This window comes from Eubalaena glacialis, chromosome 1, assembly GCF_028564815.1.
Source record: "Eubalaena glacialis isolate mEubGla1 chromosome 1, mEubGla1.1.hap2.+ XY, whole genome shotgun sequence".
NCBI classification, from domain to species: Eukaryota; Metazoa; Chordata; class Mammalia; order Artiodactyla; family Balaenidae; genus Eubalaena; species Eubalaena glacialis.
Window position 1 is genome coordinate 86,185,163 of NC_083716.1, and position 24,976 is coordinate 86,210,138.

A 24,976-nucleotide genomic window follows, 5' to 3' on the forward strand; every position below is an offset into this window, starting at 1 on the left:
CAGTCACTTCCCACTTGGAAAAGTAGCTTTTCTGTTGAAATAATGTCATGTCAAAATGAGATTCGACGTAGTCTGACGTATATCACGCTCTCTTTCAAAGGACTTGCCTGGGCCCCATGACCCCGCTCTTCTTTCTGATTTCTCCTTTTTAGAGTGGGAATGTCTATCCTATGCCTGTCACTGTGGCATTTTGGAAGCAGATAACTTGTCTGGTTTCACAGGTTCACATCTGGAGATGAATTTTTGCCTCTAGATGAATCATAAGTCTTACCCATACCTGATGTAGATGATATTTAGATGAGAATTTGGACTTCAAGTTGATGCTGGAATAGATTAAGACTTTTGGCCTGTTGAGATGGGGTGAATTTATCTTTCATGTAAGAAGGACATCAATTTTGGGGGATCCAGGGGGTGGAATGTTATGGGCTGAATTGTGTCTCCCACCAAATTCAGAATGACTTTATTTGGAGATAGACCTTTAAAGAGGTAATTAATCGGGTCCTGTGGCGTTTTTATAAAATGAAGAAATTAGGGCACTGTCACACACAGAGGGAAGACCATCTGAGAACACAGCAAGAAGGCAGCCATCTGCAGGCCAAGGAGAGAGTCTTCAGAAGAAACCAACCCTGCCAGGAGGCTCTAAGCGAAAACCCATTTTCTTGCCTTTTCCAGCCTCTAGAGGCTGCACGCATTCCTTGAGGCATGGCCCCCTCCCATCTTCAAAGCCAGCAGTGTAGCATCTTCAGATCTCTGGCTGTGACACCAACTCTTCTGCATCAACTCAGCTTCCTTCAGCATCATGGTCCAGCTTGACTAACTTGAATATGTAACCCAGCAGGCAGAAAAAAGTTGGCTTCATACTCTGTGAGGGCTGATGTAAAAGCAGCAGAGCACTATTAGATTTTTTAATGCTTGTTCCTCTCGATTAAGACTTTGGACTCCATTTGCAATGCCAAAGAAATACTTAGGGAGTGTCTGGGGTGGAGGATCACAGGGAAGATGGATCTCTTTTTTATTCTGCGCCAACTTGTCAAATGCCCTTTAATATCACAGCTGGTCTGCCAACCTTCTCTAATTTTCTTGGCCTTAGTAGGGACCAGATAAGGGCAGTCACTGGGTGACTGGCGACCAGCAGGCTCCAGCATTGTTCAGACTTAGTGTGCTCTTCCTAAGGATCCTTTGTCTCTCAAGTCCACTCCAGTACACGCCATGCTGAATGCTTCTTACCCCTGTACCTGGTTAGCATCAGTGTGATTAGATGTTATTAGATCAGGCAGATGCTATCAGGCAGTCAAGATGTAAACTGAGTAATTGAGACTCAGATTGTAAAATGCATCAAGCTTGACTATCACTGTATTTAATTTGCAAAGTGGCTCAAACAGGAGCGGGGATGGCCATGCCCCTGACCAGGGGACCAAGGGGACCGTGTTCCCACCACAGACACGGAGCCAGAGTGGTCTGTATGTGTGACAACACATGATTCTCTGCCACTCCCCTCAGGGGTTGGGACTTTCAACTCCATCCCAGGATGACTGGGAAAGAGCAAAGTTTGTCAAGTGAGGTTAAAACACCACTTTGTGCTTCCATCTGTACATAGAGGAAGTCTGCAGCCTTTGCCGCCGCAGCAGTTATGACTCTTTGGGTGAATTAGTATCTCCCTCCCTTTTAGAGCCTTTGTTTCGAAGCGAATGTGACCTGCATTACTGGGTGGGGTGGAGGGGGACACTCCAAAATGTGAACTCAGTGTGTGAAATCTTTGTGACAATTCCAAACCCTTTCTCCTAAAGCTGGGAAAGAGGGACCCTAGATGACCACTCTGAATGCCAGGAGAACCTGTCCCCAGTTTTCCTGCCAGAAGCAGTGTCACTTGTGGGATTTCAGCGTGACAAAGTTCTACATGTAGCTCCGTTCACCTATGGGGATTGGACCAGAGAGGAAATCTGCGTGAAGACAGGACCAGAAATTGTGGCTCCAGCCCAAGGCATGGCTATTAATTCAGGGCTATTGTTGGGCTCTCTCTCGAATGAGGTGATTTTTTCCTGGGGACACGTGGGGCTCAGCAGGCCCACCCCACCAGTCTGTGCCCAGAAGTGTTAAACCCAAACGTGAACACAGCTTCCCAAGGTGGAATCCTTGCTATAATTGATGCAAGGATTGTATTGTATTGGGTTTTCCAAATAGAATTTAAGTTAGTACTTTTTAAAAGAAATTTTTGTCAAAGTACAGTTGATTTACAAGGTTGTGTTAATTTCCACTGTACAGCAAAGTGACTCAGTTATACAGATATATATTCTTTTTCATATTATTTTCCATTATGGTTTATCACAGGATATTGAATATAATTCCCTGTGCTATACAGTAGGACCTTGTTCTTTATCCATTCTATATATAACAGTTTGCATCTGCTAATCCCAAACTCCCAATCCTTCCCTCCCCCCCCCTTGGCAACCACAAGTCTGTTCTCTAAGTCTGTGAGTCTGTTTCTGTTTTGTAGATAAGTTCATTTGTGTCATATTTTAGATTCCACATGTAAGTGATATCATATGGTATTTGTCTTTCTCTTTCTGACTTACTTCGCTTAGTATGATAATCTCTAGGTTCATTCATGTTGTTGCAAATGGTATTATGTCATTCTTTTTTATGGCTGAGTAATATTCCATTGTATATATGTACCACATCTTCTTTATCCATTCATCTGTCGATGGACATTTAGGTTGTTTCCATGTCTTGGCTGTTGTGAATAGTGCTGCTGTGAACATAGGGGTGCGTGTATCTTTTTGAATTGTAGTTTTGTCTGGATATATTCCCAGGAGTGGGATTGCTGGCTCATATGGCAACTCTATTTTTAGTTTTTTGAGGAACCTCCATACTGTTTTCCACAGTGGCTGCACCAATTTACATTCCCACCAACAGTGCAAGAGGGTTCTCTCTTCTCCACACCCTCTCCAACATTTATCATTTGTAGACTTTTTAGCGATGGCCATTCTGACTGGTGTGAGGTAGTACCTCATTGTAGTTTTGATTTGCATTTCTCTAATAATTAGTGACTATGAGCATCTTTTCATATGCCTACTGGCCATCTGTATGTCTTCTTTAGAGAAATGTCTATTTAGGTCTTCTGCCCATTTTTCGATTAGGTTGTTTGGCTTTTTTGTTATTGAGTTGTATGAGCTGTTTGTGTATTTTGGAAATTGAGCCCTTGTCAGTTACATCCTTTGCAAATATTTTCTCTCATTCCGTAGGTTGTCTTTTCATTTTGTTTATGGTTTCCTTTGCTGTGCAAAAGCTTAAGTTTGATTAGGTCCCATTTGTTTATTTTTGCTTTTATTTCTATCGCCTTGGGAGACTGACCTAAGAAAACATTGGTACGATTTATGTCAGAGAATGTTTTGCCTATGTTCTCTTCTAGGAATTTTATGGTATCATGTCTCATATTTAAGTCTTTCAGCCATTTTGAGTTTATTTCTGTGCATGGTGAGAGGGTGTGTTCTAACTTCATTGATTTACGTGCAGCTGTCCAACTTTCCCAGCACCACTTGCCGAAGAGACTGTCTTTTCCCCACTGTATATTCTTGCCTCCTTTATTAAAGATTAATTGACTGTAGGTGTGTAAGTTCATTTCTGGTCTCTGTATTCTGTTCCGTTGATCCATATGTCTGTTTTTGTGCCAATACCATGCTGTTTTGATTACTGTAGCTTTGTAGTATTGTCTGAAGTCTGGGAGGGTTATGCCTCCTGCCCCCTGCATTGGAAGTGCTGAGTCTTAACCACTGGACTGCCAGGGAAGTCCCATCCTGCTTTGTTCTTTTTCCTCAGTATTGCTTTGGCAATTCTGGGTCTTTTATGGTTCCATATAAATTTTAGGATTATTTGTTCTAGTTCTGTGAAAAAATGTCATGGGTAATTTAATAGGGATCGCATTAAATCTGTAGATTGCTCTGGGTAGTATGGCCATTTTAGCAACATGAATTCTTCCAATCCTAGAGCATGGGATATCTTTCCATTTCTTTGAATCATCTTCAGTTTCCTTTATTAATGTTTTATAGTTCTCAGCATTAAGTTAGTACTTTTGTTTCAAGACTTAAAAGTATTTTCAAGGCCACAGTGTTTCCCTAGCAGTCTACAGACCTCTGTTGAAACACTGTATTGGTTAGGGAGATGCACAGCTGCTGTGACAGAGAGCCCCAGAAAGACGGTGACATAAAATGCACGGAAATATTTCTCTCCATCACCTCCGAGCCCAGAGGCAAGCAGCGCAGGTGGACAGGGCAGCTCAGCTGTAAGTGCATTTCAGAGATACAGGCTCCTTACACGTTGTTTCTCTGTCCTGCCCCGGGACTGTAGTTCTTAGTCTCTCCTGAGCATCCCAACCCCGTGAAGGGCTGGTTAAACCACCTCCCACTCCCAGCGTCTTTACTCAGCAGGTCCAAGTGGGGCTTGAGAATTTGCATTCCCGACAAGCTCCCAGGTGATGCTGGTGCTGCTGGCCCAGGGACGGCGCTTGGGGAACCACTGCCCGAGGCCCTGTGCTTGCCTGCCCTGGCTGATCGCAGACATGTCCACGGTCCAGATTATGGGGTGGGGAACGAGTGTGGAGGCATACACACACAGTTTGTTCAGGCCCAGGCAGGAAGTGGCGCTCTGCATTTCCACCCAGTTTCCACTGGTGAGAAGACTCACAAGGCCCCACCTACCTGCAAGAGATGCTGGGGCAAGTCTAGTTCGTTGGCCATGTCGATGAAAATAATCAATAAACAATCTATAATAGGCATAGAAAAGAGTTTGATTGGAGCCAAACTGAAGACTAGCCTGGAAGACAGCATCTCAGATAATTCTGAGGAACTGCTCCAGAGAAGCATGGTTTTCAGCACAGTTTTATATCTTGTCAGAACAAAGAACATTAAACAAGTCGGGGATACATTCCTTCAAGCTTTCAGAAAAAACAGACCAGCGCATACACAGTGAGTCAGCATGGCCTTGGCACCTGGGAAGGCAGTCTTATCATCGAAGGAGTCCCAGCATTGGTGTCCCAGGAAGGGAGGCATTTAATCTTTATTTTTAACATGGGCATTCTTTACTTCTGGTCAGTGTGCCCTTTTCTTTAAAGCAGATGTGCAGTGTAGGTTTGATAGGCCACAAACAGGCTGTTTCAGTTAATATAAAATTGAAGTTAACGCATGGGGACTCCTGGTGGAGGACCTGCTGGACCCCCCTTGGCTTCTCCAGTTAGGACCCCAATGGGCCCCCTCAGTTGGCTAAGACCAACCAGCAGTCGAGATCCCATGCCACTTGGAAAACCACATACTTGAAAACAGAGAATGAAGTGGGTTTTGAGAGCATTAATAGGAAAGTGAAAAACAAGGGAATAGGCCAAAAAGGGTTTTCTTTTTTTAAATTTATTTTATTGAAGTATAGTTGATTTACAATGTTGTGTTAATTGCTGCTGTACAGCAAAATGATTTACGTATACATGTATATGTTCTTTTCCATTATGGTTTATCACAGCGTATTGAACATAGTTTCCTGTGCTATACAGTAGGACCTTGTTGTTTCTCCATCCTATAGATAATAGTTTGCATCTGCTAATCCCAAACTCCCAATCCATCCCTCCCGCAACCCTCCCCCTTGGCAACCACAAGTCTGTTCTGTATGTCTGTGAGTCTGTTTCTGCTTTGTAGAAAAGTTCATTTGTGTAATATTTTAAATACCGCATGTAAGTGATCTCATGGGATTTGTCTTTCTCTTTCTGACTTATTTCACTTAGTATGGTAATCTCTAGGTCCATCCATGTTGCTGCACGTGGCATTATTTCATTCTTTTTTGTGGCTGAGAAGTATTCCATTGTATATGTACCACATCTTTTTTGTTTTGTTTTGTTTTTTTGGCCATGCTGTGCAGCATGTGGGATCTTAGCTCCCCAACCAGGGATCGAACATGCACCCACCGCATTGGAAGCTCGGAGTCTTAACCACTGGACGGCCAGGGAAGTCCTACCACATCTTCTTTATCCATTCATCTGTCGATGGACATTTAGATTGTTTCCATGTCTTGGCTATTGTAACTAGTGCTTCAGTGAACATTGGGGTGCGTGTATCTTTTCAAATTATAGTTCAAAAAGAGTTTTCTAATAGCAGAGGATGAGAAAACAAAACAGGGAAGGAGATGAGAATAAAACTCCATAAAAGTCTAACAATTTGGGGGGATGGGAAGCATCCAGATGCAACAAATTACTGTGACAGGAAGAAACAATCACTTTGGAAACAGCAGGCATGGGTGTTTGTGAAGCCATACAACAGGCCCAAACGACCTCAAACCAAAGCGCATTTGGATGCCCCTCTAGCTGGGGGAGTAAACAGCACTGTCAGTCCATTCCTGTCTGGCCTTTGTTTTTGGTCCAAGTTCACTAGGATCCTGGGAGATGGATGCTCTAGGGCAGGATGCTAGGAGCCCCCGGGGGAGGGAGCCCATTGTTCCAGAGTCAGCCTTTCTGGGGGAGGGAGTTGGCGGGGCTAATTGTCTCTCCATGGAGAGTCCCCTGCTTTAAAGCCATCTAATCAAATCATCTCTTCTAAATGTCCTCTGGTTGGAATCAGGTTATTCCTAGTATGTGTGAGAATAATAAGCATTAACATGTTAACCAGAATTGTCTCTGGCAAAATGCATTATAGGGCTTCCCTGGTGGCGCAGTGGTTAAGAATCCGCCTGCCGATGCAGGGGACACGGGTTCGAGCCCTGGTCTGGGAAGATCCCACATGCCACGGAGCAAATAAGCCCGTGCGCCACAACTACTGAGCCTGCGCTCCAGAGCCCGCGAGCCACAACTCCTGAAGCCCGGGCGCCTAGAGCACGTGCTCCGCAACAAGAGAAGCCACCGCAATGAGAAGCCCGCGCACCGCAACGAAGAGTGGCCCCCGCTCGCCGCAACTAGAGAAAGCCCGCGCGCAGCAGCGAAGACCCAAGCAGCCAAAAATAAATAAATAAAATAAATAAATTTTTAAAAAATGCATTATAATCTGTCTTTATTTTCTTTGCTGTAATTTTCTCTATACTCACATTTTTCTACAATGGACATATCTCTTCATAAGAAGAAAGAAAACATCTAAACTGTTCCTGTTTGGCAGAAGTCTGGCTGGAGTGGGGAGGGCGAGCGGGGGTGGGGGAGGGCAGCGTGCAGGTACGGGAGGCCCCAGGTGGCCTGTGGCCTCCAGATGTTCCCCTGTGCCCTTTGTCAGATCGGGGCCTTCTCTTTCTGCCTCTAGCTCACCGTCTCCCCTGCGGTCTGATACAGGAGAGACAGCTGCTGAACTTGAGGGCAGGGCACGGAGGGAGCTGGGGCTGTCTGGGAGACGCCTGGCTTCTGCCACAACTGGTGACCCATCTCTGGTTGTGCTTCCAGGTGAGCCTCAAAGCGGGAGCCCTGACTCAGCCTCTCATCTGACGACTGTCAGCTGCCGCTGCCGCCAGCCCGTCCCCTGCCCAGGCCTGTCTCTGTGCCATCTCTCAGCAGGTGAGGAGGTAACGTACCCTGTCCAAGAGCAGGGTCTCTCTGGAGAGCAGGTGTCTCTGCCAGCAGTGCGTGTGTGGGCCTGGGGTGACGCTGGGCTGTCAGGCTCCTTGATGGGTGGCCAGGTCCTCACACCATCACTTTCTTCTTCTAGCAGTTGTCATCATCCCAGATGTAGGGCCCTCATGAAGCCTGTTTTACCCCCCTCCTCACATTATCCCTCATGCTAGTGGATGTGCCCCCTCCTGGGGGAGCATTAGGAGGAGAACCAAGCCATCTCCATGGGTTGCTGGCCTTGGCTGGGAAATCAAGCTGTGTGCTATCCCCACTAGGAACAGAGATGTCACTCAGGCAAGCACCCTTGTTCAGCACCTCGCTGTGACAAAGGGGGTGAGGGTCAACCCACACTCCCACCCAGCCTACCTTGCAGTCTAAGCTGCTTGGTCCCTTTAGGCCTAGAGGGCTATGCTCACTGGCAACAGCTGTTTTTCAGGCATTTCCCAGAGAGACAGACTGCAGCACTCTTGCCAACCGACACATATCAAGGGCTTGTGGAGATAAGTCGTGTTAGGGAGGATGGCTGAAAAGGCACGATGACATCCACTCATCCAGAAATTCTAAACACTGTATCCCGAGTCAGGTCAGATCGGCAGCACTGGGGATTGAACCACCTTGCACTGCCCCGCCCCCGACTCTGAGTTTACCCAGTTACACACCACAGGATGCAGCCCGTCACAACCTCCCTGGGAAAGCTGTCTGTGTGGGTGCATCCCGTGTGCCCGAGGAGAACGATGTCTGACCACCGAGGTGACAGAGCCAGTCACCTGAGTAGTTGGCTCGTTTTCCCTTCCTCTGCCTTGTCTTCTAAAAAGCCAAGGGTCAAGTTAGTGGTCCACCGGTAGCCAGTATTCATGTTCAGCTTCATTCCATCTCCATTCTTCCCTACCTCCACGTTTCTTCTTGGGTCAAGGGGGGTGTACATGCACACATACATATATGGAGAGAGACATCCATGTGTTCACGTAGAGGTATGGTGTCTGGGTAGTCTTGTTACCCAACCAGACTTAGGTCCACTCTCCCGCCCACAGTAAAGCCAATCTGCTGACACCGGGTGGTGGTGAAGGAAAGTGCAGCGTTTTTTGCAGGGCGTCAACCAAGGAGTCCAGGGCAGCTAGTGCTCAAAACACCGGAACTCCCTGATGGGTTTCAGGAAAGCATTTTAAAGGCTGAGTGAGAGAGGGGAGTCCCAGGGTATGTGATCAGCTCATACACAATTCTCTGATTGACGGACGGTGAGGTCACAGGACAGTGTCACATTATCAAACCTCAGGCCCCAGTAGGTCTGGGGGCTTCATGCTCATGGTCGTCAGGTAGTTAATTTCTTCCATTTGGTGGGGGTTTTAGGATCTACAAAACACCTCAGGAATGTGCATCAGATACTGTTATCTAGGTGCTTCAGAGAGGAGTTAAAGTGGAGGATATAGGGGAGGGGTCTGTCCCGGGAAGGCCCCATAGGGTCCTTCTCAGTTACAGTCTTGAAAGGGCAGAGACGTGGAACCTAAGAGGTGCCTGACCAGGTAGGGGAGGGAGGCCCTCAGAGACCTTCCCATGGGGTCATATCTTTAAAAGGCTCAGTTGCCTTTAGCTCCATTTGACAAAAGCCATTTCCTTCTCCACGGCCAACTATGTCCCTGGGTTATCTTGCCTACCACAGGGGGTGGGGGAATCCTCCCTGCCATTTTATGCCCAAGTTAGGCTGGGTTAGGATCACTCGAGGGGTGAGTGTGTCCTGGGAGAGCAGGCTAGCCCAAGTGCATGAGTAAAGGCCTCTTAGTGCCCTGAAGGCCCCGCCAGGCTGAGGAGGGGTGACCAGCCCGGGCAGCATCGCAGAAATGCTTCCTTCCACTTCCATTAAAGATCTCTGCAAAATTAAGTTCTTTAACCTCCTTGAAAATTCGAAAAATAAAGGGGTAGGACCTGGACCTCTGAGGTCCCTTCCAATATTAACGTTTGGTGATTCAGAGCCTTGCTACTCAAATTGTGGTCCCCGGACCAGCAGCAACTGGGGGCTTGTTAGAAATGCAAAATCTTGGACCAAACCCCAACTCATTTAATCAAAAAATCTGCATTTAACCAGATCCCCAGGGATTCATATGCCCATTAAAATTTGTAAAGGACTGATTAAAGAGTCCTGAAGGTACACGAACACCTTCCAAAGTGATCTGATGGACATACAGGAACAACGGAGTGGAAACGATTTACAGCCAGCCGTGGTTCTCCACCTCTGGGACGTGCCAGAACCACCTCGGGAGGTTGTGAAATACGGGTTCTGGTCTGCGACGCCACAGTCTGGGTTCTGGGTATGCATGCTTGAGAAACCTTACCGGCCACTTGGAGAAAGAACAGAAACATGCACGTGTGAAGTGGTTTATAAGTCACTGACGGCAACAAGAGTGACATCCTATAAATGGGGTCAGCGAGCCCAGGGGCAGCAGAGCAGGGGGGTGAGGTGGGCAGACTTGTCATCCCTGTACTGGGGACAGTGCTTTGCATCCTTATTTTTAGCATCTCCACGTTTAGTTACTTAGGGGGCCCTTCTATGTGCATCTGTAGTTAACCTCTCCACCTCCTTCCTGAGCAAGAGTGGAAATGGGGGGAAAGGGAGGGTTTTATGTTGTGTTGTTGTTGTTTGTTTTGAGATGATGAGAAAGACATAAATGTATTTTTATGTGCTGAGAAAGAAGGCACCCAGAGACACTGATGTTACAGGAGAAAGAGGGGTGAGTGGCAGGGCAGAGCCCCAAGGAGGGGACAGGTCCACCACAGGTGAGGTATCAGGCTTGGGTAAGGAGATGCTTTCAGCTGCAAGTGACAGATGGCCCAAGAAATGTGGCCTAGACTGTGAGGAATATATTCTGTCAGTATCAGGGGCCCAAAGTGGAGTGTCCGGGATCCATGCATCTCAGGGCTCTGGATCTGTTTCTCCATGAGTCTCCTGCCTTTGCCCTGGGTCCATTCCCCAACATCACTATGGCAACTCTCAGTGAAGCCAGCCAAAGACTGGGGCTTCTCCTGGCGGGCTTTGACTAGGAAGAAAAACCTTTCCTACAAGTGCCCTGCAGATTTCCCCGCATGTCGCCTTGATTAGGACGGGCTCATGTGCTCTCGTCCTTCTGCAAGGGAGGTGGGAAACAGGCGTGTGGCGTCATGGGCCCCTGGAGCAGAAGGTGGGCTCTGCTCTCAGGGGCAGCAGGGAAGGGGGCAGCCGTGGGGAGGGCCCGCAGCGGGTCCTGATGCAGAGGCACGGATGGAGGGCAGGATGCGTGTGGACGCCGAGCAACCGTAAGAGGTGGAGCTGGAGTCAAGGAGGTTCTGCCCGAACGGCTTTTCCTCTCTTCCGTGGACGCGGAGGTCGCCTTCCAAGGGCGAGAGGACAGAGCTGGTGAGGAGGTGATGGAGATTGAAGTGGTCAGGAGGGCAAAGGGAGGGGTGATGGGCATGGGCTGAGGTCGCCAGGCTGCCTTGAGGACCCGCTCAGGCTGGCCTCTCATGTCTGTGGGCACCAGTCCCCAGCTTTTGGGGGCGTTTCTCCAGCAGCCCTTCCGAGGGGGCTGGGAGGGGAAGGAGTTAGATTGAAAGTGCTGGGTTTTGGGGACAGAGGGAAGAAGGCAAGTCTTGGGAGAGTGATGACGATGCGGGGCTGTGGTCTGGCGGACACTGTGGAGGCCCCGGGGCTTTGAGGCTGAGGAGGAGGAAGGGGGTGAGGACACCGGGGCCCGGGAGCGGAGCCCTCCTGGCTGTGGGCGGACGCGGTCTGGAGGGGGACCCGGTGGGGAGAGCGGGGAGGCGGAGGGGCCCACGGAGGGGACGCCGGAGGGAGAAGACGCGCGGCGCCAGGTGCTGGGGCCACCCCACCTGCTTGTTTTATCTCTCGGACACGAAACGGAAAAGGCTCGTTGTCCGATATTAAGCATTTGGCCAGACTTCTCGCTCTGTGTTGAAGAGAGGGTTGGAAATGTGCCCTTTCTCTGTGACCCGGGGAAGGATGAGAAAGCGGCGGAGGGGGGTCAGGGCCAGTCCCGGGGCCGCGGGGAGGGAGAGGGCGGTTCCAGGGGGGCGGACGGGGATCCGGTTCTGCTGTAACGGTTTTCTATACGCTCACACCCACCCTCACTCACACACACACTAACACACACCCTCACACACACTCTCACACACACCCTAACTCACACACACACTCCCACCCTCACTCACACACACACACACACTCACACCCACCCTCACACACACACTAACACACCCTCACTCACACACACTGTCACACACCCACCCTCACACCCACACACACACACCCACCCTCACTCACACACTAACACACACCCTCACTCACGCACACTGTCACACACCCATCCTCACACCCACACACGCACTAACACCCACCCTCACTTATACACACTCACACAAACACACACCCACACACTCACACACCCACATGCAGTTCAGAGCCCGCTCCCCTCCTCTGCCCTTCCCCCACATCTTCCTTTCTTCACTCCTGCTGACCCCGGGCTCAGCTTCCTCTCACGAGGCCGCCCTGGTCCCTGCCACCCCTCCACTTCCCCAACTCCTGAAGCCCCCAAGTCAGTGATGAGGGAAGCGAGGGGTGGATTCAGGAACGGGGCTGGACGATCTGAATCTGAGGACAGTGATCTCAGGGTCCTTTTTCACTTGTCGGTCAGGCTGAGGAGGCTTGGGAAATAGCCTGCATCTTCTCCCTCCTTTTGTGTGGACACAGGGACACGTACACACACACGTGCACAGAGGGACCGCCCCGCGCACACAGGCCGGCAGAGGGCATGCCCATCAGGCACGTGGGCACACAGGGACACAGCCCTGAACACACATGCAGAATTGCACGCGCATCTCGGTAGAGTGCGGGGGTGGGAGGCTGCCCCCCCGGGTTTCAAAATCCTCAACTACTCATGCTTCTCCTTCCCTTCCTGGGAAATAAAAGTTCCCAGCCAAGGTAGGAACACACACCTGTTACACTCTGGTTTTGGTGGCTGCTCTGTCTTAGAAGAAGAAAGTTTTATTTTTCGAACATTGCCTGTGGACAGATGAAGTTGCCATCAGGCCTCATCTGGGCCACAGAGTCAGTGTGAATGAGAAAAGCCAGAGTGTGGCCTGCCCACCACGGGACCGGCCTAGCCTCCTGCCGCCTCGCTGTGCGCTGCTGAAAACCCCCAGCTCTCGGGCTAGCCCGAGTAGACCTCCTCTGGGTACTTTCTCGTTAGATGCGGTAACGGTAATCTACGGCATGTGCTTTGCTGTGGAGCAGTTAGCATCACAGGGGTCTTCAGGCAGAATGACATGTTGGGTCAGGAAGAATTTCTTCCCCCTTCTAGAAAAACAAATCTATGCTTGGGATAGGTGTGTATGTGTGTGTATATATTCTTGTTTAAAAACGAACTCCCAACATAAAGTCTGTAAACGTTTTGGAACGACAGCAAATTAAAATGAATAATAAAGCGGGACTTCCCTGGTGGTCCAGTGGTTAAGACTCCCTGCTTCCACTGCAGGGGGCGTGGGTTGGATCCCTGGTCAGGGAACTAAGATCCAACATGCTGCATGGCGTGGCCAAATAAATAAATTAATTAAAAGAAAAGAATAATAAAGCAAGCTCATTCAGGGGAAACTTGCACTTTGCAGTGTAGCCGGCTAGAGGACACCATGTGAGACAGTGGAAAGAACCCTCAGCTAGGCTGCAACACTTTGCGTTTGCGTTCTGGGTCCACAGATTTTGGCTGTGGGACCTTTGACTCTTGGCTTCATTTCTCGTGAGTTTTGCACTTTCTTTACTTGTAAAACAAAACTCAGTCTATTTTGCCAACTTTCAGGGCTGCTAGAGGAGTGAGTGAACAAATGTATATGAAAATGATTTATTACTAACAAAGCACTGTACAAATATCAAGGTATTACTTATGGCCGTGGGGGTGCTAAGGTGACTCTGGGACCATCTGTTATCTTCTACTTCCTCACGCTGGGGCTGAGAAAGTCTGACAAACAGGAGCCTGATGGCTTGCTCCCATCACTCGGATGAAGCCCTCCTTCCTCTTATCCCAGGAGGGTCTTCTCCCATGGCTCCCTGGCCTGGAAAGAGAAGCTGCAGGGGATAGGAGGCGAGAAAGCTGAGGGGGGTTCTGCCTGACTTTTGGAAAAGCAGCTCTTTCAACCCCTTAACTTTGGTTGTTTCAGGGGCAGCAGAATGAAAGAAGTCATGTCCAGTAACAGCACTGCCAGCATCTCCCAAGCCAGGAAGGCTGTGGAGCAGCTAAAGATGGAGGCCTGCATGGACAGAGTGAAGGTAAGCTCGCACAAGCCGGCCTGGCCCTCTGACCAGCGCTCAGCTCTAAACAGTGCCCCCCCGTGCTCAAAGCAGCCTCATGAGAGCAAGTGCGTCGCCCCATAGAGCATCCAGCCAACACTGGCGGCTGTAACATTGACACACGAGCATTTGCTGCAGAGTTCTGAGCGTGCCTGAGCATCCAAGGGATGCAGGATACACAGTGTGTGTGAATTCCGTGAGGAGTCGCCAAAAATAGACCCATATTCATCTCAGCTCTCTTTAGCTCCGTTGTCATGCCAGTAAGCGAGAGAGAGTTGAACCGTGAGACCCGTCATAGTTTTCCTGCCTGATCCAGTGACTTTGAGGTTAAACAACATCGGGTATTTTGACAGGGGCGCTGTCAGGAGTGCAGCATCGAACCATATGCACGGCGTTTGTCATACGCTCCTTTGAGGAGGAAAGGGAAGAAAGATGCCAGCCGCCTCCCACCACATTCATTTCTCTGAGGAGTGTAGTTGTCTGCACGCTGGGGGAGCTGACGTGAGATGAAGCCAGATCTTTTCCAGGTGCCACTTTGAAGCGAGCAGGAGGCCAGGCGGAGCAAGTGTCTCTGAGATGCCGCTTAGTTAGGTTCATTGACTGTAATACACCTGGAAGCCCATCGGGAATCTGACAGCAGGAAACACGAGTCCAATGTGTCTGTGGCCTTCTGGGACCCAACACAGGGCTCTCACCCAGGCACTGGGATTCAAATAAGACAGAATCCATGGGGCACTGGGGGACCCCTAAAGCCTTCTGTTGGCAGAGCAAGCAGTCCCGTCCCCAGGCTCCCACCCCCAAGAGCTGTGGCCAGATAACACCAGCTCCTGCTTCCATCAGGATGGTTATCCCCCTTCCCTGGGGACCTCCAGGTACGAGCTGTCCAAGGAGGCAGTAAGCAAGCGCAGTAAACGACACAGTGTATATACCACGCAAGAAGGGGATGCAGGATGATACGCATCGGTCTAAGCGGACCGGCTATATGTGCACGTACTGATACCAACTACAAGTTAGACCTCAGTCCTTGATCCCTAGGCTAGAAGAGGAAGCAAGAAAAGAAACAGTTCTTAAAGAAGGGGAGCCCCAGTGGCGTAGGAGTGGGTCTAAGGAGGTGCACTGTAGACAGCCAGCAGGCTACCTGTTCAAGGATAGAGCAGACCTTTGCTGAGAGGACGAGAATGCGGTGGGATTCGCTCTTTGGACAAAGATGCCTGAGCAGCTGCTCTGGCCTCAACGCAGTCCTGGGATATAAACACGAATGGAATGTTCCCGTCATGTTGCTCAGAGAGGACTCCCGGGAGTCGTGAGCTGGGAGCGGGTTGTGAGGTGACACGGGGGAGGAGGGACGGCTAGTGTGAGCTGACTGTGGCTCATCGCGAGCGCTTGGACTTGACGGAAGAGCTGGTAGTTGTGCTGCGAGGGCAGCTGGGGGATGCTGTGTGCACAGGTACAGTGCATGAAAATGACTGGGTGTGCGCCGAGGCTACGTATGGGATGACTGACAACAGTCGATAAAGTTGTCAGAGGCCGAGGGCAGCGGAAGCTGTAGAGGTACCCGGGAGAGGCCTCGAGGGGAAGAGAGCGGAGGCAGGATGGAGAGGCCAGCGCGCGAGAAACTCAGCAGAACTTAGAGGGTAAGTGTGGGAGCCGCCAGGAAGAGAGAAGCTAGACCCCAACTGTCAGGTCCATGGCCTGAGGACTGGAAAGATGGTGGGTACCGGTTTTGGCGATAGGACAGTCATCTTGCTGGGGAGTTTTACTTTGGCAAGGAAGATACACTCGGTGATAACAGATCTCACCTGAGACCATCACCACCCAGGAGTCATGGTGGGGACCACGGGTCCCCACGAGGGAGGGCCCTTCAGGAGTCACTAAAGGCACATGCACAGTCTCCAAAAGAGGCGGGAGAGATCATAAGGCAACTCAGAGTCTAGTTCGTTACTCGGGTGGCTTCAAGGGATGGGCAGTCCCGTTCTTGCAGTGAGTGGGTTATGGAAATGCGGCTCCTTGATCCCGGGAGAAGCCGCCCAGGGGGATCTGCGGCCTCTGTGGTAATTCCAGGGCCAGTGACAGCCGTGTCAGATTTGGTTCAGAGCTGGCAGAGTGTCGTCACAGCAGAGATGATCCAGGGCTGCCTGAGGACAGAGGTGGCCCTGAGGAACCGCATGCCGGCCGTAGCTTCACAGTCACGTGTGGTTTTTTGGCTTGGGTTTTGCTCACACAATCTTGAACTTTTTGTTTGTTTGTTTGAAATTGTGGTAAGATACATATAACATGTAATTTACCAGTTTAGCCATTTTTAAGTGCACAGTTAACTAGCATTGCGTACATCCACAGTATTGTGCGGCCACCCATTTCCAGAGCTTTTTCCTTATCCCCCAAAACAGAAACTCTACCCATTAAGCTCTAACTCCCCGTCCCCCCTCCCTAGCTCCAGCAACCTCTCTTCTACTTTCTGTCTCTATGAATTTGACTATTCGAGGTACCTCATTGATGTACATGGAATCCTGCAGTATTTGTCTGAATTTTGTGTATGGCTTATTTCACTTGGCATATGCCTTCAGGGTTTGTCCAGTGTAGCATGTGTCAGGATTTCATTCCTTTGTAAGGCTGAATAGTATTTCATTATGTGCATGTACCACGTTTTATTTACCCATTCATCTGTTGATGGACATTTGGATTGTTTCCACCTTTTGGCTATTGTGAAGAGCGCTGCTGTGAACATGAGCATGCAAGTGTTTGGGTCCCTGCTTTCAGTTCTTTGGGGTATATGCCCAGAAGTGGCATTGCTGGATCATATGGTAATTCTGTGTTCAACTTTTTTGAGGAACCACCATACCGGTTTCCATGGTAGCCATACCTTTTTACATCCTCCCCACCCACCAAGCAATGCACAAGAGTTTCAGTTACTCCACGTCCTCGCCAATACTTATTTTCCTTTTTTTTAAATAATAGCCATCCTCATGGGTGTTAAGCTCACACTTTATTTGATATTGTTGTTTTTAAGATTTTTTTTTGATGTGGACCATTTTTAAAGTCTTTATTGAAGTTGTTACAATATGGCTTCTGTTTTATGTTTTGGTTTTTTGGCCGCAAGGCATGTGGGATCCTATTAACTCCCCGGCCAGGGATCAAATTCGCACCCCCTGCATTGGAAGGCAAAGTCGTAACCACTGGACCGCCACGGGAGTCCCTCACACTTGATTTTAATCACTAGACGCCCCTTGCTTCAGGGCACAGGATGGCTTTGGGGAAAAATCTACTTGATGCAACTCTTTGGCGGAAAAAAAAAAAAGTGTGTATTGATATCAATTAGCCAGACAATAAAAACAGAATGTGGAAAGAAAGAGACTCCATCAAGGGTACTCCAGATTGACCTTGATAAGGACCTTGAGGAGGGTGGAAATAGGAACAGCGTCACCAGGGAGAAGAAGTGGCCTTTCTAGGGTGGGTGAGAGTTTACTGCAGGAGGGGAAGAAGGAAAAAGGGAGCCTGGGGGTAAATGACCGAGGAAGCTGTGTGGAAGGAGGAGAGGAGCAGTACCTAGAATTCACTGACCTCATACAAACAGTGAGGGGAACGCCAGGTCCAGATGAAGGGGAAAAAGGACAGGCTGACTGCATGGTGAGGATGTAGAAAAAGCGAGTGTGCCGTGCCTTCCATGGGGCCCGGAGAGAGGGAAGAACAAGGGGAAACAGCTGGAGGTCCCACAGAGCCGGCTCCCAGGTGGAAGCATGACAGAGGGGGACCCAGAGGACAGCCTGGGCAGGACACGTATCGGGCATGAAACCAGAGAGGAGCCCCATGGCTTGTACGGTGTGTTGCCGACTGCAGAGCCCACCTCCGGGCTTCGTAGTTTGCTCTGCTTGGAAGAGCATCTCATGGGGAAGGAAGGATGGAAACGATGGCGTTTGCAGCTCAGGAGAATAAAGGAGAGGTCTGTTAAGGGGAGAGAAGGGAAAAACTACCACATTAAGCAGTTGTTTGGGTTGCAAATATAAGAAAAAGTATTCGTGTGAACTCAGAGAGGTTTGGGCAGGTCATGGAGGAAAAATGTAGCAATATCCACTATCTTCCTGTCTGTCCCCCGCACACATCATCTGCATAAAAGCACTAGTGTCAACATAGACTTTGTTCCAGATTTTGCAGGACGTAGAAGAGAGGCTTCACCATATAGCCCACAGCCAGCCCTCAAACCCACACACCGCTGCGTTAAGAGACCCTCCCCACACACACCCTCAGCAACCTTCTTGCCTCTCCTTACTGTTACCAAATTGGGTCCAGCTGCTTGCCACTCATAAATCAATACTGGAGAGAGAGAGAGAGACAAACGTTGGTAGAAAGGAAAGTTGCTTTTAATCAGAATGCCGGCAGTCTGGGGACACGGTGGATTCAGTGTCCCCCCAAAACCACCTCCAAAGATTCTGCTCAGCCATGAAAGGTTTTAAAGGGAAATAATAATCTCAGTGAACCATTGAGATAGGGGGTCCGAGTCCTCGCCATCTCCCACTGTGTGCGGGCGTGTGTGCAGGCTTGTTGATTCCTCGTGATCTTTCTTTGGATGCTGTCTTGTTCACACCGTTTGTTGGTGAGATTACTGAAGGGGAAGCTAGGGAAGAGATCTGGTCATCTGTTAATTACTTATTCTTCATTTCTACTTCTTTGATCTATGGAAAGAACCAACAGATTAGGCAAGGTATTGTGTGGTCAAACGATGTGAAAGGGGTGCTAGGGCCAGAGATGAGTAGAGCATGGGGGGCACCTGGTGTAAGGTTAGTGACAAGACAAAGGGGGCCGCTGTAGAGAGCTCTTTCCTGCCAAAAGGTGCTTATACTACCTTCATTCCTTTAATGTTTATTGACTGCCTTCCCCAACTCAGTCCTCTCCCCCAGCATCCATGTGACTCTTCTCCATCCTACCTCAAAGCTCACCGGGGCATTTCCCAACAAAGCTGGGTGTTCCTTTTTGCGAACCTGTATCAGCTGCTTAAAAAAAAATGTAAATGTGTTCCATGCATCGTAAGCACAGGGAGGATTCAGCATAGAACCTGTATGGCCTCCCCAAAAGCAGAAAGCTTAGCAAATAGTACTCAGGATCCTAAAAAATAAATAAAGAGCACAGGGGCTTCCCTGCTGGCACAGTAGTTAAGAATCTGCCTGCCAGTGCAGGGGACACGGGTTCGAGCCCTGGTCTGGGGAGATCCCACATGCCGTGGAGCAACTAAGCCCGTGTGCCACAACTACTGAGCCTGCACTCTGGAGCCCATGAGCCACAACTACTGAGCCCGCGTGCCACAACTACTGAAGCCCACGCGCCTAGAGCCTGTGTTCCGCAACAAGAGAAGCCACCGCAATGAGAAGCCCGCGCACTGCAACGAAGAGTAGTCCCCGCTCGCCGCAACTAGAGAAAGCCCGCGCGCAGCAACGAAGACCCAATGCAGCAATCAATCAATCAATAAATGGCGAGCACATAAAAGATGACTTGGAAACTGTTTTGGTCCCTTGGAAAAGGACACCCATAACCTTATTCTTACTCTCACCCTTTAGAGGTTCAAGCAATATAAAGTTCTATTGGGAAAGCACATATATGACATGGATCATCAAATAGGGAAAATTTGTTGAGAAATTATGGCAGATGTGAGCTGAGCAAAGTATAAGATTCTTTTTTTTTTTTTTTTTTTTTATTTATGGCTGTGTTGGGTCTTCGTTACATTTTGTTGATGAAAGTTCAATTAACAACCAAGCTAAGAAGGAAAAAAGAGGAATTTTATTTGAGCCAAACTGAGGGTTGTAACCAGGGAGACAGACTCTCAGAAGCTCTGAGAACTGTTTCACCTGTTAGAAGTTAAAGGCACAGTCATACATTTTCGAGGCAAAGTATCATACGTCAAAATGACATACTGATATTTTACGTATAGTTCACCAAGGATACATAGTCCAGGTAAACAGGTAGAAAGGGAGCAGCAAGTCACCATGACCCCCTACAGCCCTGGGAGAGAACTCTCTTCTTTTAAGAAGTTACATTGCTAACGTCAGAAGAAAGGGAAAAAAATTGATCTTTACGGTTGAGCAGGCATTCCCACCTTTGAGGACCTTTGCTTAAACGTGTAATGCAAATGCACACTGCACATTAGGGAGGGAGGGAGGAGGCATAAACGGACAGAGAGAGAGGATTTCATGTTTAATTTTTCTTGTCCTGCCTTAAAGTATAAATTTTATTTCATCAATTTATTACTTTTTGCAATCTGGCTTCTCGCTGAACGGTATATTGTGATTATATATCCAGGTCAGTAAATACTCTCCTAAAATGTCATTTTAATATCTTCATCTGATGTGCAGTTATTTAACTGGTCTCCTATCCTTGGGTATTTCCATTCTTTCCAATTTTTTCAGTATAATTTCCTTTTTTTAATTGAACTATAATTGAGTTATAATATTGTGTTAATTTCAGATGTACAGCAAAGTGATTCAGTTACATATATATTTAAATATATATAATTATATTTATATATATTTAGATTATTTTCCATTATAGGTTATTACAAGATACCTAATATAGTTCCCTGTGCTATACAGTAAATCCTTGTTGCTTATCTATTTTATGTACAGTAGTGTGTATTTGTTAATCCCATACTCCTAATTTATCGCTCCCTATTCCTTTACCCTTTGGTAACCATACATTTGTTTTCTATGTCTGTGAGTCTGTTTCTGTTTTGCACATAGAGTCATATGTGTTATTTTTTAGATTCCACATATAAGTGATATCATATAATATTTGTCTTTCTCTCTCTTACTAGGTGTGATAATCTCTAAGTCCATCCATGTTGCTGCAAATGACATTATTTCATTCTTTTTAATGGCTGAATAACATTCCATTGTATATATATACCACATCTTCTTAAGCTAATCATCTATTCACGGGCACTTGGGTTGTTTCCATGTCTTGGGTATTGTAAATAGTGCTGCTATGAATGTTGGGGTGCGTGTATCTTTTCGAATCAGTTTTCATCTTTTCTGGATATATGCCTAGGAGTGGGATTGCTAGATCATATGGTAACTCTATTTTTAGTTTTTTAAGGAACCTCCATACTGTTTTCCATAGTGGCTGCACCAATTTACATTCCCACCAACAGTGTAGGAGGGTTCCCATTTATCCACACTCGCTCTAGCATTTATTGTTTGTGAACTTTTTGATGATGGCCATTCTGACCAGTGTGAGGTGATGCCTCATTGTGGTTTCGATTTGCATTTCTCTAATAATTAGCAATGTTGAGCATCTTTTCATGTGCCTCCTGGCCATCTGTATGTCTTCTTTGAAGAAATATCTATTTAGGTCTTCTGCCCATTTTTTGATTGGGTTGTTTGTTTTTTCCATATTGAGTTGTATGAGCCCTTTATATATTTTGGATATTAACCCCTAGTTGGTTGCATTGTTTGCAAATATTTTCTCCCATTCTGTAGGTTGTCTTTTCGTTTTGTTGATGGTTTCCTTTGCTGTGGGAAAGCTTTTAAATTTTATTAGGTCGCATGTGTTTATTTTTGCTTTTATTTCTTTTGCCTTGGGAGATGTCTAAGAATGTTCTCTTCTAGGAGTTTTATGGTGTCATGTCTTATATTTAAGTCTTTAAACCATTTTGAGTTTATTTTTGTATATGGTGTGAGGGAGTGTTCCAATTTCATTGATTTACATGTAGCTGTCCAGCTTTCCCAACACCACTTTTTGAAGAGACTCTTTTCTCCACTGTATATTCTTGCCCCCTTTGTCATACATTAATTGACCATAGGTGTGTGTGCTTATTTCTGAGCTCTCTATTCTGTTCCATTCATCTGTCTGTATGTTTTTGCACCAGTACCATGCTGTTTTGATTACCGTAGCTTTGTAGTAGTTTCTGAAGTCTGGAAGGGTTATGACTCCAGCTTTCTTCTTTTTCCTGAGGATTGCTTTGGCAATTCTGGGTCTTTTGTGGTTGCATATAAATTTTAGAATTATTTGTTCTAGTTCTGTGAAAAATGTCTTGGGTATTTTGATAGGGATTGCATTAAATCTGTAGATTGCTTTGGATAGTATGGCCATTTTAACAATATTAATTCTTCCAATCCACGAGCATGGGGTATCTTTCCATTTCTTTAAATCATCTTCAATTTCCTTTATCAGTGTTTTATAGTTTTCAGCATATAGATCTTTCACCTCCTCATTTAAGTTTATTCCTAGGTATTTTTTTATGTGATTTTAAATGGGACTGTTTTTTACTTTCTCTTTCTAATATTTCATTGTTAGTGTAAAGAAATGCAGCAGATTTCTGAATATTGATCGTGTATCATGCTACCTTGCTGAATTCATTTATTCTAATAATTTTGTGTGGAGACTTTAAGGTTCTCTATATAGAGTATCATGTCATCTGCAAGTAGTGGCAGCTTTACCTCTTCCCTTCCAATGTGGATACCTTTAATTTCTTTTTCTTGTCTGATTGCTGTGGCTAGGACTTCCAGTACTATGTTGAATAGAAGTGAGAATTTAATGGGAAGGCTTTCAGCTTTTTACTATTGAGTATTACATTGGTTATGGGTTTGTCATAAATGGTTTTTATTATGTCAAGATATTGTTCCCTCTGTACCCACTTTGGTGAAAGTTTTTATCATGAATGGATGTTGAATTTCATCAAATGCTTTTTCTGAGTCTGTTGAGATGATCATGTGGTTTTTGTCTTTCCTTTTGTTAATGTGGTGTATCACGCTGATCACCTTGTTCCTACCCCTGGCCCAACTTTCTGTTGTACTTATCTTTTTTGTATTGATTAGTAAGCGTTTCTTGCATATTATATATTACAAATAGTTTTCCCAGTTTGTTGTTTGTCTTTTAATTTAGTCTTTGATTATTTTTGATGTACCAGTGTTTAAAATTTTTAATATGAAAACTATCAATATTTCCTTGTGGACTCCTTTGCTTTATACATAAGCCTTTCCATGATGAAATTAGATCAACACTCACCTATATTTTTTCTGTTTATTTCAGTTTTTACATTTAACTGTCTAATCCATCAAAATCTGTTATGTCATTTACATAAGAATCAATATAAGAATTTTTTCAAAGTTTTTAAAAAATTTAAACCAGTTCATAATTAACAACCCGTAATTCCCCCTCTTGATCTGAAATGTGGTAACTGATTCTGCTCTCCCACTTTTGAGCAGATACTGACTCTTCAGAGTATTTCTGTTCCTACTTCTGGTCTCTCATCCCTGTTTCCGTTACTGGATCTCTATCTGCCATATTCACGCTAGTGGTCTCTAGTTTTATCCCTAGCCTGCTTTGCTTTTAAACCTTCAGGGTCTTCTTGGGTAAACTCATCTACTCCTGTGACTTTTTAATATATGTGTCTCCAGCCCAACCCCCTGAACTTTTATTCTGTATATCTAGGTGCCTACTGGTCACTCCCCCAGACCGTTAAAATCAGCACATCCAAAACTGACCTTTTTTTATTTCATCCTGTTCTTTTTGTGTATTCTCTCCCTCATTTCTTTATACCACCATCTACCTGGTCTCTCAAACCAGAAACTCTTTCATCCCACATAGCTAATATATTTCCATATCCTACCAGTTTAGCTCCCTGAACATTTCTGAGATCTCTCCCCTCACCTCCATCCTCACGGTCACATTTATTGTCTGACCAACTGCAGAAGCTGTAGGTGGTTGATCTGCCTCTAGTCTTGCCCCTTCAGATCTGTCCTTCCCCTTTCTCTAAATTAGTCTAGTATAAAAATCTGACTTTGAATCCCTCTATTTAAAACTGGATAAAATAGGAGCTCCTTAGCATGACCTACAAGACTCTTGATTCAGTCCACTCATGGTGTCCGAGGAACTATTAATACCCCTCCAGGCTCATCTCTTTGTACTCCCTTCCACATGTCTACACTCACACTTCTTCCAGCAATTTCTTAAATATGCCCTGCTGTAACATGCTCTTTTGCCTTCTCACATGATAGTCTCTTCATCTGGAAGATTTCTTTCACCTCTGCCTGGAAAATATATATTCATTTATATATATGCCATATATATGCCAGTTTAGAAGGGAAAAACAGACACTGGTCTGTGAGCCTTGGCATTCCACCCGCCTGGCTTTTCACAAAGGTGGTCTGCTTGCCCTAAAGTGGGAATTGGCCAAAAACCGAAGATTTCCACCATGGGGTTGGACGAACTGGGGAAATTATGAAACATCTTTAGAGGGAAAGCGCTAAAGAATAACTTACCTGAACTAGGACTTTCCACCGCCTCCGGTCTCATCACCCACTCAAAGAACTGAATGAGGATGTTCCAGCCACACTGTAAAGAGAATATTCAAATATTGCTTCAGCAAACAATGAAGGGGGTCAAAGAGAACCTCCCCATACTGTTCTTGCACAAATAGCAGACTTGGATTAGAACTGCCCTCTTTCTAAGTATAAAAGAAAAAAAAAAGAAACATTGGACCTATGCAAATATTCTGCCAAGGTATCAAGGACCAGACTCTAGCGTATGAAAGGCTAATGGAGCACTCACTTAGGAAGAAGTCTTCTTCCAAAAAACCAAAGAACATTTTAGGTGACTGCTTTATAGTCTCCAAAAAATGTAAAGCAAACATAGAATCTATGAAACAAGAGCTCAAGGGAGAGATAAAATAATGAGTTGAAAGGGAGGTAGAAAAGCTAAGGAAAGAATTTGAGAGGGGGTGGGGAACACCATTAGAAGGAGCAAAGAGTCTTTCTTTGTCTGGCTTATTACTCCACTTAGTATGGTAATCTGTAGGTCCATCCATGTTGCTGCAAATGGCATTGTTTCATTCTTTTTTATGGCTGAGCAGTAATCCATTGTATATATGTACCACATCTTTAGCCATTCATCTGTCAATGGACATTTAGGTTGCTTCCATGTCTTGGCTATTGTAAACAGTGCTGCGATGAACATTGGGGTACATGTATCTTTTCAAATTATGATATCGCTTATTTGTGGAATCTTAAAAAAATGATACAGATAAACTTATATACAAAACAGAAATAGGCCCACAGACATAGAAAACAAACTTATGGTTACCAAAGGGGAAAGGAGCGGGGGAGGGA

At 46.6% G+C, this 24,976-nt stretch overlaps 1 protein-coding gene across 1 annotated transcript in view; it reads left to right on the top strand.

Annotated features, from left to right (window-relative positions):
* GNG4 (G protein subunit gamma 4) overlaps positions 1-24,976 on the top strand; it is a 60,273-nt gene that overhangs the window by 15,406 nt on the left and 19,891 nt on the right. The window contains exons 2-3 of the mRNA XM_061198463.1: positions 7,397-7,507; positions 13,757-13,865. Of these exons, the coding sequence (XP_061054446.1) occupies positions 13,767-13,865 (99 nt within the window). The 5' untranslated portion in view covers positions 7,397-7,507; positions 13,757-13,766. The remainder of the gene's footprint in view (positions 1-7,396; positions 7,508-13,756; positions 13,866-24,976) is intronic.